Source organism: Misgurnus anguillicaudatus, chromosome 2 (genome assembly GCF_027580225.2).
Source record: "Misgurnus anguillicaudatus chromosome 2, ASM2758022v2, whole genome shotgun sequence".
NCBI classification, from domain to species: Eukaryota; Metazoa; Chordata; class Actinopteri; order Cypriniformes; family Cobitidae; genus Misgurnus; species Misgurnus anguillicaudatus.
In genome coordinates this window covers 32275859-32291636 of record NC_073338.2, presented here as the reverse complement: position 1 = coordinate 32291636, position 15778 = coordinate 32275859, and the positions used below count along the sequence as shown (strand labels likewise).

At 39.5% G+C, this 15778-nt stretch overlaps 3 protein-coding genes across 8 annotated transcripts in view; 2 read left to right on the top strand and 1 right to left on the bottom strand.

Annotated features, from left to right (window-relative positions):
• saga (S-antigen; retina and pineal gland (arrestin) a) overlaps positions 1-4738 on the bottom strand; it is a 31478-nt gene extending 26740 nt beyond the window's left edge. For 3 of the 6 annotated variants that reach the window (XM_073853698.1, XM_073853733.1, XM_073853744.1), the window contains exons 1-7: positions 4351-4738; positions 4144-4234; positions 3826-3988; positions 3164-3247; positions 2359-2460; positions 2177-2274; positions 1876-1985 (exon numbers count right to left, since the gene is read on the bottom strand). The gene's annotated coding sequence lies outside the window, so the exon portion shown is untranslated. The remainder of the gene's footprint in view (positions 1-1875; positions 1986-2176; positions 2275-2358; positions 2461-3163; positions 3248-3825; positions 3989-4143; positions 4235-4350) is intronic. The other 3 variants (XM_073853707.1, XM_073853714.1, XM_073853709.1) reach the window with 3 other exon arrangements.
• Positions 4739-5302: 564 nt separating this feature from the next.
• LOC129442543 (uncharacterized) lies at positions 5303-9071 on the top strand. Its single transcript, XM_055202703.2, has 4 exons — positions 5303-5897; positions 6085-6197; positions 6762-6926; positions 7023-9071. The coding sequence occupies exons 1-4, from the start codon at positions 5638-5640 to the stop codon at positions 8069-8071; spliced, it is 1587 nt and encodes a 528-aa protein (XP_055058678.1). The 5' UTR covers positions 5303-5637; the 3' UTR covers positions 8072-9071.
• Positions 9072-9874: 803 nt separating this feature from the next.
• mb21d2 (Mab-21 domain containing 2) lies at positions 9875-15778 on the top strand. Its single transcript, XM_055202697.2, has 2 exons — positions 9875-10331; positions 13659-15778. The coding sequence occupies exons 1-2, from the start codon at positions 10073-10075 to the stop codon at positions 14927-14929; spliced, it is 1530 nt and encodes a 509-aa protein (XP_055058672.1). The 5' UTR covers positions 9875-10072; the 3' UTR covers positions 14930-15778.

Sequence of the window (15778 nt, the reverse complement as noted above, 5' to 3'; positions counted from 1 at the left end):
ATATACGTTTCAGGTACCAGTATGTACCTCTAAAGTACCAAGGTGTATATTTGAGGTAATATTCACCTTTTAGGTACAAACATGTACTTTTTGAAAAGGTACTGCCCAATTGACAGCTTTTGTACCTTCTTGTACCTTTTCTGAGAGCGTAATATACAGATAAGTGTAAGATTCTGTACATACAAATGTAAAGAGTGTAAAATTATTTTTTATAAAAAAATGTGAAAACATCTTCTGATGGCAGAAAATATTTCATTGATTTCGATTCAAGAAAATTCTTATATTTAAAGACAAAACCTCTTGTAAAAACACAATTTAGGATTGATCTTAAGAGCATGTAGCATGTACACTGTACAGTATTATGCAAAAGTCTTAGGTTACCACCACCTTTGTTGTTTTAGAAAAGTTATAATGACAATTCCTATGTATTTTTCACTCTTTGCGTGAACACCCCTGACCACTCGGTGAGTTTCACGTCTTTGTAAACGAAAGTTGAATACATTTTAGGAAGGATTGTTCCTGTGCACCTCTACAACCATTATAGAGGTAGGAGGGGATACAAGAAACACCCGAAAATTCTCGAGCCAGCATCATATGTCCAAATTTCAGTCAAAACCGTTCTATTTCATCATAAACAATCTAAAAACAGGGCTTTAAGTGTAAAATACCGAACTTGTCCTTTAAAGGTGCAGTGTGTAAATTATAGCGGCATCTAGTGGTGAGGTTGCGAATTGCAACCAACGGCTCAGTCCATTGCTCACCCCTCACTTTTGAAACGCATAGAGAAGCAACAGTAGCCGCTACCGGAAAAACATGTCATCGTCGGAGACCACTTAGTAAAAAAAGTTTGTCCGTTAAGGGCTTCTGTAGAAACATGGCGGCACAAAATGGCGACTTCCATGTAAGGGACCCTCGGTGTATGTACATAAAAAAAGTCTCATTATAAGGTAATAATCACACAATGGTTAATTATAAAAAGGTCTTTATACACCCCTAATGATATAGTTTTGTATATTATTTTGCATTTCTGTCAAGAGATCATTTTAAAAATTACACACTGCACCTTTAAGATACCAACAAAAATCACCATTTTCAGAACTAAATGGCAAAAGTCAGTATTTAGTGTTGACCTCCCTTGGCACTTTGCAACCCTTGAACTCTTTTGAGAAGACTGAAGTCATTAGATTGAATTAGAAATTATTCTTTTATTTCATTTAGGTTTAAGAACGCGTGTAGGTTCCTTTTACTGCTCAAGTGTAAGGGAGCTCACACTAAATACTTTATGCCTGACACTTAAGCTTATAAAAACTGTTTCTTTAATACTGCATGCTGCAATTTCTGGAGGTATTCTAATAAATAGACTGAAAAATAATTATATACAGTATTGTCATTATACCATTGCTAAAACAAATGGTATTGTGGCCTAAAACTTCTGTGTATTTACTGTATATACACTGTAGGGAATATACAGTAGAATATGTAATATTTATATAAGATTTATAAGATCTATATAAAGGGCACCTCACTGTATTTGCCATGTACAGTACACAAAAGAACATCACATATTTCCATACACACATACAGAATGTGTACACACTAAGAAAAATCACACTGAGTTACATTCAGTCAGTGTCTTTGTACACATTCAATCAACCAATTTATAAACCCTATGATGTTTTTTCGTTATTTGTAAAGAGCTATAGGCCTATTGCCTACGTGCCTGACAGGCACTGCCTGTTATATGCAGTTTTAATCATCTATGAAATCTATGTCAGTCATCACGGAGTATACAGCTTGATGTTCCCATTTACTTTTCCAATCTGAGAGGGTTTTGTGATCTAGAAGTAATAAAACAATCCTAAACTTGACCCCCACCTCAACTTGGTTGGGATCTCCCAGGTGACCCATTCCTTAACTCATGCCAAAATGTCACCAGTGGCTCACGCCTCCTCTAGATCATATCATTACCATACAGGATGTACCACCTGAAAGAAATTATGAGAAAGGAGATGAGAAGAGAGGTGTGAGAGAAGCTACAACATTTAAAATATTCATTTAATCCAGAGACCAGACAACATCTAAACAAAAATGTGTACATCAAAATTCTTCAGGGGTCACTGCTGTAAAATGATAAAACTAGTAATATTTGTAGTGTGGAGAGCAATGAGGCACTTACACTCCAAATATAGCCCCCCCGAGATGGGCCGCATGGTCGAACAACCTCCAGCCAAAAAGAAGACCAGCTGTATCCAAGGCAACAAGGGCTTTCAAAGCCTAAAGCACATTAAAAAGGTTTATGATTATACTAAGCCAAATATACAGAACAAAATACATACGAATGCGCCTAGCCACACTTACATTTCCAGCACTTAAGCTGACCACAGGAAGTAAAATGATCCCCAGCTAAGCTTCTGGTATTTTTGTGCAGACAGCAGCCAATACAGTCATGACGGCACCTGACTGCAGGATAAAGATCAATACTCACATCTCAGCTTTTACTGTAAATTCAATTACACTTGCGCTTAAGAACATTGGCGGTCTTTAATATTCAATGTTATGACATCTTCATAATACCATTTAAAAGCTGCATCTGAGCTTTAAGTTAATAACTGAGGAAATTGATTTGAAAATAGATTTTGTCAATGGAAAAAATTGTCAGTTAGTATAAAAGTGACTACATAATTTTTCTGCTTGCCTTCACGCTGTATTTTGCTACTTTTATTGTCTGTTGATTTTTCTGTGTTTTCCCCTGCTTCTATTAATGTAAAGCTGCTTTGAAACAATTACAAATTGTGATAAGCGCTATATAAATAACATTGAATTGAAAAATGTCCATGGTCTTAAGGCTGGATTTAAAACTTAAAGGCATAGTTCATCCAAAAATGCAAATTTTGTAATTATCTACTCACCCTCAAGTTGTTCAAAATTTATATACATTTTTTTGTTCTGCTGAACACAAATGAAGATATTTCGAAAAATGTTAACAACCAAACACATCTGGGGCACTTGCATTTTATTATTTTTCCAGTGGTGCCCCAAATCTGCTTGGCTACAAACATCATCCGAAACATCCTCATTTGTGTTCAGCAGAACAAAGCAATTTATACAAGTTTGAACAAATTGAGGGTGAGTATCCTTTTAAAAGTTGATGCATGAAACTTACAGCTCCGAGCGATGGGCCCAGACGTCTCGTAGCTGTCTTAAAAACGTAACTGACGAATGTAGAGATAACACCTTAAAATTCAGTCTGAAACAGAATTATATACATTAATAAATTATCTAATGAATACAGTTAGCTGAATGTACAGTCAACAGGACTTCTAAAAATAAACACACAGAGAGAAAAAGGCCAAAATGGAAGGTGAAGCGGTCTTGTTTTACAAAGCCATTTTCTTGCGATAATTACCATCTGACTGAACACTCCTATTTGCAACACAGCTATGTAAAAGCGCCATTTTTATATAATTTATTTATTATTATATTATATTATAAAGCTCAAAGTTCGCTGCCAAACGATATATTTTCTTAAACAAAATTTGCTTTTCAAGGACTACAGCGAGCGGCCGGTTTGGACTTCAGACCTCTACTTTCCGGATGTATAACGTTGATATAAAAACAGAGTTATAGAGATAAATTAATTGTTCCTTCGCTAAGCCACGCCTGAAAAACGCCACAGGCCAATTGTGGTTTAGCAACCGTAAGTAGGCGTGGGAGGTCTGTCAAGCTTACGAGTGAGATAAACATGCCGAAGCGTTGTGAGTATGGATTGTGTTAATCTGAAACCCGGTATCCTAAATGTGTGGACGGTGTGGTGGAATTGTTTACCTTCAATAGTACCTCCAGACATGATAAAGGGCCAGAAACTGCTCCTTCCCAAGCAGGGAGGCAATGGTAGTGGAAAAAGTCAACAGCACATACATGTTAACCATCATGTGAATGACAGAGTAGTGGCTGAAGGACGACAGGACCATAGGAAAACACCTTGTCTCTATTACAAAAAGCAAAGAGGTGAAAGCAACTAATCCACCCCAAAATAATGGGGACATGCAAAACCAAGTGGAATCCACTATTATTTTTTGAAATCTTTTTTGAACTGTAGACTATAGATATGTAACATATTTCTGTGTTTTCACGCTCACTTACTGGAGGCAGGGTTAGAGGTGAAGTACTTGACCATGAAGCGCTGATCGTATTTTCCATCAACACAATACCAAAGTGTTTAGAGCTATGATACCTAAAAAACAAGAGGACAATGGGCTGTGATCTTAATTCAGAAAAAAACACATCAGTTTGGACCTAGAAATAGTGACTTAAATTACAAGCCATGCTTTTTGGTTAAGCACAACCAACCTGTGACTGTCTTCTGTCCTTCACTCAGCCCACTCCACAACTCATCGATGCCAGACATCAACATAATCACCTGCTTCTGGAGGTTTGACAGCTGATTCCACTAGTTGTGCCAGTTGTGTCATGAACCTGCATAAAGTGCAGATTACTCTTACTCTGTAGTATTGACTTAATACTGTCTTAGTTACCTCTTCAAGATTATTTAGTTTTTTCTTATTGGCCTCCTCCATGGCCATCTGAACTCGTGACTGTACTGATTAATACTGCAAGATGGCAGCTGCGCAAACGAGCAGCCTGTAATCTAAAATGGTGTTAGAGAAAAAGTTTAACAGCATCAACATTCATTATAAAAAGCTATCTTGTCTTCTCATCTCTGTAACAGGGTAGAACTACCACCACGGTGAAAACCAGGGGTCTGAAGAGTCGATCTGGTTTCCTGAGTGGCACAGGTGCATCTGGATGGGGTGGCACAGAATTCTTACGTCCTCCTGCCCCACCTGCATCTGCCTCCTCAGGAACACCCCTTTTTGTTTTGGATTGTCGCTGAGCATTGCGGAAGCCACGTCTTTGCTAAGAAGGATGGTGTATCTATCAGGAAAAACACACAAAGGATTTGCTGTTACTTTAAGTGTGCATTTGTACATTTTCCTATTCAGCTAGCTACTACAGTTCATTTGCAAGTCACGTGTCCTACACTGCTTGTAAAAAGTTTGTGATGTCCTCTTATACTTGCAGGACTCGATGTGGATGAACAACTGTTCAAAGCTTAGTGTCAATGCAATAGCAACAGCGACAACTACCCATCCCAGAACTGATTAGTTACCTGTTCTGCATTAATGCATTCATCGAATCTGTTTTGGTCCATTTATAATAACAAAAACTCCTCCATGCCATGTCCTTTTATACTACTATCGAATCGAAACAGTGTTTTGTAACGCGGGGGTCAATCACTGTTGTTTTGTTTTGGCGACGTCAGGAGGCACGTGATACGAAAAGAAACTTCAGTCAACCGATACTGTACAGGCGTGTTTGACTTTATGCGACGCTGCGCAGACCGATCGGCGTATGACATCAAAGCACCGCGAAAGCCATCGCTCTCGCGGTACTTTAATGTCATTTCGTTGAATCTGCGCAGCGCGGCTTGAAGTAGGTCACGCCTCACATCTCACTTGAACTCTTGACTTGACGTAGGCAGCACCGTTTGATAAAATAATTATATAACTTAAAATCTAAAGTGGAGAACTTCACGTATATCGTGACCATTGCAATCGGTTAGGAAATGCAAGCGTTATGTGTTTTTATTTTTTGTGTCCACTTCTGCGTGTTCTGTTTGGGGAGCTTTGCCCTCCTCAATATGGCGGCGGCGTTGTACGTGAACTCGGCGCTGGGAATTACGTCACACCCGAGTTACGCTACACAAGTCGGAAACCCAAGATGGATACGTCCAAGCAAAAATTTGTTGTTCTTGCTGTTGAGGAATACAAACAATTAAAGGACCAATATGAAGTCCACCTAAAAAATGTAATGGAAGAAGAAAAGAGACGCAGGAGGTAATTTGTTTTCTGTGTATTTTATATGTGTGATAAGCCTTGAGTGCGTTTTATTCACTTATATTGTAACCATATACTAACTCATTGTATCATTTTAGTCTGTTATATCAAATATGTATTGCGAATGTTGTAATATATTGCTTAAGAATTACATTGTTAAGATTTAAATTGTTTTTCTTTGACTTAGCATACTTATATCCTCAATGCTGCGTTCAACACAGCGACTGAAAACTGGAATAGAGGGAGAAACCGAAGCAACTCCGACTTCAGAATCCAAAATGGCTTCTCAGCCAACCAACGGTAAGTGAGAGAGTAGTAATGTTGCATTCACGTGCTATTGCAAATTTGATAATTCCCACATCCGAAGTCGTGATTACAAGCTTGTTGTGTTCAGGTGCATTGATGTCAAAAATAATAGAGGACGGGACGCCAGGTATACTTGCATGTGTCTTGGGAAAATGTTATTTAAACACAATATGTACTACTTTAACAACACAACAAGGCAATGAAGCTGTGCAGATAAAAAGTAATGAAGCATGCATGCCACAGCAGAAATCCCTCTCCCACCTGCCATTTTTAAAGTTTAAGGGCTGTCCATCTCAGCAATTTGGGTCTCAAAATGATTTCTATACTTCCCAGAGGTTAACACGACATTAGAGGGCATTTATTTGCTAATTTTACCTGGGAAACACGTATTTACGATAGCATGTGAAGGCATTATGATACCTGTAGTTATTGATCATGTTATATGTTGAAGCACATGCTACTTTTGCATGTTCTGCAAAACTCAGCTTTTTAAAGATGTGTTTTGATCAAGTGATATTCCACTGCAGCAGTGATGTTAACAGTGTATGTTTTTTCTAGTATATTTGGACACCAACATGAACATGTTCATGGATGCCCAGAGAAGCACTCCATTTTCTGGTCCCTTGTATCAGAAGGAAGCAGACCCCACCACATTCTACTTGAATGAGGACCTGACTTTCCAGATCAACGTGATTGAAGCTGAAGACTTGCAAACCATAACAGGTGAGATAACAATAATATAAATACCGGTAATAATAATACACACATAGTAATAATGTTATTAATGTTGTTAACCTGTTTCTTTTATGTGTGTTTTAGAGGGCTGCCAAGAGAGCATTGATGCTGGATCCAGTGCATTTCCATCACCTGTGCCAATGCCAGCAAATGATGGCTTCAGCAAAGACCATACTTTATTTTTGATCAACTTTATGCGTGAGCACATTGAAAGTAAAGGTGAAGGACACCCCAAAACTCTGAAAGAGCTAAATGCACGGCTAAAAACTGCCAAGTGCAGTAAAAAAAAGCTATGGAGAGATGCGGCAGAAAAGTTGACTGGCCATTTCATGCAGTCGTTCTGCCCTGACAAAGTGGCAAGGAAATGGAATACACTTGCAGAAGCCTACAAAAAAATTATTGAAAACAATAAAATTCCAGGGAAGAAGAAAATCCGCTTTCAGTTTTATTCAGAAATGGATGACCTTTTTACAGGCCAGCATGATGTGGTCTTTCCTGCTGTTAGTACATCACACTCACCTGTGCCAATGCCAGCAAATGTTGCCTTCAACACAGAGCAGACTTTGTTTTTGATCAACCGTATGCGGGAACACATCGAAAGTAAAGGCGAAGGACTACCCAAAACTCTGGACGAGCTGATTGCACGGCTAAAATCTCCTAAGGGCAGCAAAAAAGCGTTTTGGAAAGATGTTGCAGATATGTTGTCCACCCATTTTAAGGAGTCTTTTAGCCCTGACAAAGTGACCAGGAAGTGGTATACACTTGTAGATGCCTATAAAAAAATTAAAGATAGCAATAAAACGCCAGAGAAGCACAAAATCCGCTTTCAGTTTTATTCAGAAATGGATGACCTTCTTGGAAAGCAGCATGATGTGGTCTTCCCTGTTGTTGGCAGTGGCACATCAGTGGGTCTAGATGTGCGCAGACCTCAAGCTGCACCATGCCAAACAACACCACCAACGTCCACACCAACACCTCCTTGTAAGCGTCAAAAGGTGGATAGTGAATTGATGCAATATTTGCTGGACTCGGAAGAAGCCAGTCAACGGCGTCATGAGGAGACTCTAGCGCAGCTAAAGTCGGCTCAGCAGGGTTTCGAGGCTCTCATGACAAAGTTGCTTGACAAACTGTAGCTGTTTGTCATGTGATGTTTGGTAATGTGCTTAAAGGACAAGTTCGGTTTTTACACTTAATGCCCTGTTTTCGGATTGTTTGTGATGAAGCGGAGCGGTTTTGACTGAAATGTGGACATGTGATGCTTGCCCGAGTATTTTTCGGTTTCTGTTGTATCGGCCCACACCTCTGCAATGGGTGTATGGGTGCGCTGGAACAGTCCTTCCTAGAATGCATTGAACTTTCGTTTGCAGGGACGTGGGGCTCACCGAGTGGTCGGGGGTGTTCACTGGTGTGCTCGCACGGAAATCGCTGCAAAAGATGCTTTCCAACAGGTGTTTTACCATTCGTTGTAAACTTGTTGACCTATTTTTCCAAACGCCTCACACCCGTATATTCTTCCGTTGAGAGCTTGAATAATAGACACTCCGGCCCAGTTGGTGGCGATAAATGCCTTTGCCAATTGCAAGAATACAAACAAAGTTCCCGGCATGGAGTAATACCGTACCTCACAGCACATCTAATAGAAGTCAATGGAGTTGGACAAAAACTACGATAAAACCTGTTGGAAAGCATCTTTTGCGGCGATTTTTGTGTGAGCGTGTCGGTGAACGCCCCTGACCACTCGGTGGGTTTCACGTCTTTGTGGACGAGGGTTTGGTGCATTTTGGGAGGGATTGTTCCAGTGCACCTATGCAGCCATTGTGGAGGAGGGAGGTGATGGAACAGACACCTGAAGGTTCTCGGGACAGCATCGTATGTCCGGGTTTCGGTCGGGACCGTTCTGTTTCATCGTGAACGGTCTGAAGACAGGGCTTTAAGTGTAAAATACCGAACTTGTCCTTTAAGGAATGTAAAAAATGTGAATTTTATTTGAGGCTATTAAGACTGTAATGTGTGCTAAATGTATATTTTGTTAAATGTACTATTTGACAGATATTTTCTGTTTAGGTGTCAGAAGAGTCTTGCGGGTTTTATACGTTTGGCACACAAATAATAAAGCATTTTCACTTTGTGTCAGATTCTTTGTCTTGTCATGTATGTTATGTATGTCAATGGGTAATGGCTAAATGTGAGTTGTATACTCGTTTTTGCAGTCCATCATGTTAAAGCAACACTATGTAGTTTCCATGTAAAAATGACTTACAGCTCCCCCATGTGGTTGAAAAGCGCAACAGTGCCTGGAATCAGACACTCTTCTGCATGCAGGGGAGGGGCGGGGCTGTGTTTCATACCCTCCACTGCCACTTTCAGAGTGTGCTTGTAGCAGCTAGGAGGCTGCTCAGGTTGCAGCAACAGTACAATTTGTCCAGTTAAAAGTTGTTGTATCACTGAAATAATTTTAGAGACATTACTTTAAGGTAAAAAACTACATAGTGTTGCTTTAATGAGTGCACCGGATGGTTTCGTACACTGATTAAAATGGTTGTTTCCTCAAATAGTGCACAGCTTATCACTACCTACCACCTCTCCCTTCTACCCCTTTAAATAGCCTATTTGTATTACCTCCTTATAGTACAAAGGCCAAAAGAGTACATCAAGGTGTATACATAATATTGTATTTATTGAACACTTGTATTATGAACAGCAATTTTTATGTGCAGATTTTTTTTTTAAGATTGGTGGCAGAAATAATAGCAGTATTATTATTTATTGGTTATTTAATTCACGAATTTATAATACACAAAATAAAAGTATTTGTCAGATTGATCAACCAATTGCATAAAAAATTGTGAATTGAAATAATCGTTTGTTGCAGTTTTTCCAATTATCATAGGAAAGGCTTTCCTATTTTTCTCCCTAGCTCTCACTCTCTCTCCATATTTTCACTGTGGAAGACACGCACGCGACTGCGTGATTTACAACTACTTGGGCAATACAGTATTTGTAATTTTGTTATAGGTGTAAACTGTGGATTGCATGACATCACACGCCTATTCAAAGACCACCTGATGTTTAAAGGAGGGGAACCCACGACAGACAAAACGTTACATCCCCCAAGATTTCTCTAGTGTGTGAAGATGGCGGTCCCAGCTCAATCCAGCCGGACCGGGTCCGTTAGCAGTCTGGGAAACAGTCCAACGGCAACACCGGGCGGCTTGAACAACAACAACAACCACAAACCGTGGCGCTGTCATGAGCTTGATTTCAGGTCCGGAGTGAAGATTGAGGAGCTCAACCATCTTATCCATGAATTCAGTAAACAAGACCAACGCGAGTATGATGACCAGAGGGCACTGGAAATACACACAGCCAAGGATTTCATCTTCTCCATGCTCGGTAACATCATCTCCCATTATTGATTTGATAAAGCACACGTTGTACTTATCATTGTCGTTTTATAATTGCTACAATATATTTACAGTACGCAGAAATTAAATATGAGGTATGCATGTACTAAAATTTAACATTTGCATATGTTATTTATTACATGCCAGTTTAACATTTACGGTGTTGTTGTGCGATATCAAAATCTTTATACTGAATCCACGGTCTGTTACGCGGTTTCATGTTTGACCCCCTTGCGAAAAATTAATACCACAGCTTTAATCGGGTGAATACTTAATCTGTTGTTTGACGGGATCAGATGTCCACATGTTGAATCTGTTGAAAGCTATTATGGAAAACTCGAGAAGGTAGACAAATCGCTTTACGTTGATAATGGTCAGTACCATGGACAGAGCAGACCTCATATGTGCATAATTGTTGAGTAGTTATATTACTGTTCATTTAAAACCTAAATTAAAATAGTTTAATAGTTATGTTTATTGGCACCACACCTAGACACAGTGACAACTCCAGTAAGATGCATTAAATCCTCTTTTATTTAATGACACGCACTAAACACGCTTGCATGGCACCATGTGGTCTGAGACAGATTTAGTATTGTGGATATTTATGTGGATAGTATTGCCTGTCAAGTAACCTACTGGGTTTTCATTACAAACTAGGCGGCAATGGGAGTAAACCAGCATTCCAACGATTGTGAGAACCTCATATGCACTGAGGCAGAAGTAATATACAGCCCTCAGTCTCATTCTGTTCTCACAGTTTTAGTCTCTTCCATTCATTCAGGCTCAATTCAGATAGCAGGAGGCTGATTGGCCAGCAGTGTCTGTGTATGCAAATGAGACAGATGGAACAAAAGTGATACTGGATGTCTGTGAGAGTTGGAATCACTGTGAGAAAAAAATTGAAAGAAGGATAGGAAGGGGCGGAGGAGTGGGAAATAGTTCACAATAGTTCTTGTTGAACACAGAGGTGGGGTCATGGATATGTTAGAAGATTTAATAAGAAAATTAAAATGCTCACTGGCCTCCGTAATGTAATTTAATGGGGAGGCATATGCTCCCATACACAAATGATCTGTCACATTTATTTTGAATTAGTTTTTTAACAGATGTTATAATTTTATCACCAACACTTAATGAATGAAATGCAGTGCCATCTACAGTTGATAATCCAGATTTACATGAATGGAGAGCTCTATGTGTAGTGCTTTTTTATTTATCTCAATTGTTTTTGTTTCAATTTTTATGGTAAATGGACTGCATTTATATAGCGGTTTCAATAGACCCATGGCCATCCAAAGCTCTTTACAAGCATTCACTCACTCATTCATACCAGTCAACGTGAAGCTATGGTTACAGTATCAACCACTAGAGCCAAACAGCTTCATGCAACAGCCAAACCTTGATCTTTTGATTAATATTCTGACATTTATAGTTGTAAAAGATTCCAAAGAAAATTTATCTAAACTTTCTCATACTGAAAACATCTCTAAATATTGTATTCTCATATCCTCATCCCTAAAGATAATAGGTAAGAGTTAATCTTGGTGGGGGACTCCCTGTTTAAGAACGATTAAATATGCTGCCTGCATTCATAACCAGCAACAACTGTGTGTGTGTGTATGCCTAAAGATCTGCCTTTATACTCTTAAAGCCAGCACACACACTATAGGATGCAAATAACAACCATAAAGGACGTTGCATTCTCTATTGATCTGATGCTTTTTCCTAGCGCTGGTGTTGGCTTTCAGGTCTTCATATTGATCAACTGAAAATAGATGCCCGAGGAAAGTGCTTTGCCATCTGCAGAGAAGTTAAAGAGCTGTGGTCATGTGACAGGAAGTGTGCACTATCAAATTAGTTGGTTGTACAGGAATGTGGTTATATAATTTTTACACACTTCTTATTTTGTTCCAAAATAACATTTGGAAAATATAAAATACATTCAGATGAAGCTATAGAGTTTTGCTTCAGTTTTTAGCACACATCCAACTTATTTTCAAATGCAGAAGTAAGTGATGTGACGTATTTCTATTTATTGTATGAGACTTCCACAGAGGCAGACCAGTACCTGTACAGTGAAAAAGTGTTTGTACATTAAATAGACCAAGAATTGTTTTCACACATATGTTTAAAATGTGAAAAGTGTCCTCCTGGTGTGAGGTAAATTGCAATTTATAATCGACTTTTTTATGGTGACATATCAAGCTTATCACATTAATGTGGCGCTTCCTCCTGACAGTCAGCAGCAGTATCTTTCTTATTCAACAGATTGTAAGTTATTTGAACAAACAGTAATAAACATATTAAAGCAACACTATGTAGTTTCCATGTAAAAATGACTTACAGCTCCCCCATGTGGTTGAAAAGCGCAACAGTGCCTGGTATCAGACACTCTTCTGCAGGCAGGGGGAGGGGCGGGGCTGTGTTTCCTACCCTCCACCGCCACTTTCAGAGTGTGCTTGTAGCAGCTAGGAGGCTGCTCAGGTTGCAGCAACAGTACAATTTGTCCAGTTAAAAGTTGTTCTATCCCTGAAATAATTTTGGAGACATTATTTAAAGGTAAAAAAAACTACATAGTGTTGCTTTAAACAATTACATTTATTTAGTATTGTTTTCGTTTTATGAAAAATATTATTTCATCGCTTTCTTGCACTAGAGGGAGACATGAGCTTAGAAAATTATTTTCTTTTTTAAAATATGCTCATTTTCCAGCTCCCCAAGAGTTAAATATTTAATTTTTCCCGTTTTGGAATCCACTCAGCCGATGTACGGGTGTGGCGCTACCACTTTTAGCATAGCTTAGCACAATCCATTGAATCTGATTATACCATTAGCATCGCGGTAAAAAATAACCAAAGAGTTTCGATATTTTTCCTATTTAAAACTTGACTCTTCTGCATAGTTAAAGCGTGTATTAAGACCGTCAGAAAATTAAAAGTTGCGATTTTCTAGGCAGATATGTCTAGGAACTATACTCTCATTCTGGTGTAATAATCAAGGACTTGCTGCTGTAACATGGCTGCAGGAGGCGTAGTGATATTACGCAGTAGCCGAAAATAGTCCCCTTAGTAACTTTCAAGGCATGGGTTCACAAAAGTTATTAAGCATTAAAAAAAAATTCAGTAAATGCATTATCTTTGTCAGTCATTTAATATTAAAACTAAAATATTATGTAAATATACTACAAAAAATGAAACATAACATTGAAAAACACAACAAGAACTAACTTTTTATTAAAACAATAATATACACTTATTTAACAATTCACCTAATATTAACCTTGCATTTATCCTCCGTTTTCTCTCTGTTTCAGGCATGGTGCAAAAGTTGGACCAAAAGTTGCCGGTCGCAAACGAGTATCTATTATTGTCCGGTGGTGTGCGAGAAGGTGTGGTGGACATGGATCTTGATGAGCTTGGTATCTACAATCGTGGCTCTGACTATGACATGGCCTTCACCCTGCTGGTTCCCGCGCTAAAGCTACACGACCGAAACCAACCTGTCACACTGGATATGCGGCATTCAACGCTGGGTCACTCGTGGCTAAGCTTGCGGCTTTTTGACGAGGGTACCATCAGCCGCTGGAGGGACTGCTGCACGCTGACTGACCATCTGAATGGCACCACCAACTACTTCTTCTCGCCCACACTGGTAGCTGAGTGGTTCCAAGAAGCAGTTGGATTGGTACTGGCAGAGTTACAGCGCAAGCCGCAAAGGGGCACGCCGAGGGTGGAACGAGTTGAACGTCACAGCACGCTGCTGTCCATGGTTTTAGGTGTGGGCAGCAGCCGCATGCTTTATGACATTATTCCTGTGGTGTCTTTCAAAGGCTGGCCAGCAGTTGCCCAGAGCTGGTTGATGGAGAACCATTTCTGGGACGGGAAGATCACGGAGGAAGAGGTTATCAGTGGCTTCTATCTGCTGCCTGCCTCCTCAGTCTCCGGTTGCCGGGACAACGAGTGGCGTCTCTCCTTTGCCCGCAGTGAGGTGCAGCTAAAAAAATGTATCTCACCGGGACTCATGCAAGCTTACCAGGCATGCAAGGCCATTATCATCAAGCTGCTTGCCCAACCTACAGCTGTTAGTCCATATTTTTTACGCAGCATTATGTTGTGGGCCTGTGACCGTCTACCTTCAACCTATTTGTCACAAGAAGACTACGCTTCACACTTCATGCTCGGTCTCATCGACGACCTGCAGCACTGCTTGGTTAACAAAAACTGCCCTAACTATTTCATTCCCCAGTGTAACATGTTAGAGCACCTATGTGACGAGACAGCCATGTTTCACGCTCGCAAGCTGGCGCTGGTACGGTCCGATCCAGCTGAGCACCTGCGCTCCATCATTGAGCAGGCCAAGGCTGCCAATAGACTTACACAGGAGATGCAGCGTCGTGGAAGCTCCTCGGGTCTGCCTTCCCCACTGGCCGATCCCTCGTCTGCAGATCAACAACAGCCAGATGACCGGTTGGCCAAGAAGTTACAACAGTTGGTGACAGAAAATCCAGGCAAGTCTATCTCTGTGTTCATCAACCCTGATGATGTCACCCGACCTCACTTCCGTATTGATGACAAGTTCTTTTAAGAAACCTATTTTCACTTCTCTTCAGCTTTCCTTGTATTGATCATGACTGAACTTGGGGATGTGCATGACACTGTCCTGAAACAAGAGCTGTGTCCCTGTGACTGCACACATTAGGAGGTTCATATGTGATACATAATGAAACAAAGATCTATTCATCTGGCCTTACTGAATGGAGAATAACTGTTTGGATATCTGCATGCGAACCTGCAGATTTTCTATATTAAGTGATTTTAATGTGAAGACTCAGAACAGAGAAGAGAAGCGTAAAGTAGGTCTAACACAATCCAAGAAATGAATTGCAGATAAAGCATTTGAAAATATAAGATATGTCCTGTAGTTGATATTGTACTGTATTCTTAAAAAAACAAATGTAAAAATTTAGAATCAGACATTCATTTTCTGGTTTTTATCTGTGTTAAACCTACAATTGTTTCTTTGTATCAGCTTTTAGTGTGTCTGCCTTGTTATTTATTTACAGGAAACAAGGACAGAATATGTCAGAGTAAGCCAAACCTATTTCTCTCTATAAGGGGTTAAAATTATATTCCTTAAGTGCAATTAATAGAAAATAAATGTATTCCCTAGTAGAGATGCTCAACGTTAAGAATGCTGAATTCTCTAAAGGGTTTTTACATGGTGTGAAAAGAACAGGAGAAACGTTTAGCCCATAAACATTTGCTGCTATTAGAAAGCATATCCTTTTGATATCCTAAAACTGGCACACCTACAAAGACTGATGGTGGTACTAACATAAAATACAGTATTGGACATTTGTCATGTAAGTTGTACTGTATTTCACATACGTTTTGGCTTGACTGTGTTGTTCTACCAGTAAAGAATTATGCATTA

What these genes read in the sequence shown, in the direction of transcription:
- mb21d2 (XM_055202697.2), top strand. Translation starts at nt 10,073, where the DNA reads ATGGCGGTCCCAGCTCAATCCAGCCGGACCGGGTCCGTTAGCAGTCTG. An exon ending in TTTCATCTTCTCCATGCTCG is followed by an intron (nt 10,332 to 13,658) that starts GTAACATCATCT and finishes TCTCTGTTTCAG; the next exon opens with GCATGGTGCAAAAGTTGGAC.
- LOC129442543 (XM_055202703.2), top strand. Translation starts at nt 5,638, where the DNA reads ATGTGTTTTTATTTTTTGTGTCCACTTCTGCGTGTTCTGTTTGGGGAG. An exon ending in GGCTTCTCAGCCAACCAACG is followed by an intron (nt 6,198 to 6,761) that starts GTAAGTGAGAGA and finishes TGTTTTTTCTAG; the next exon opens with TATATTTGGACACCAACATG. An exon ending in AGACTTGCAAACCATAACAG is followed by an intron (nt 6,927 to 7,022) that starts GTGAGATAACAA and finishes TGTGTGTTTTAG; the next exon opens with AGGGCTGCCAAGAGAGCATT.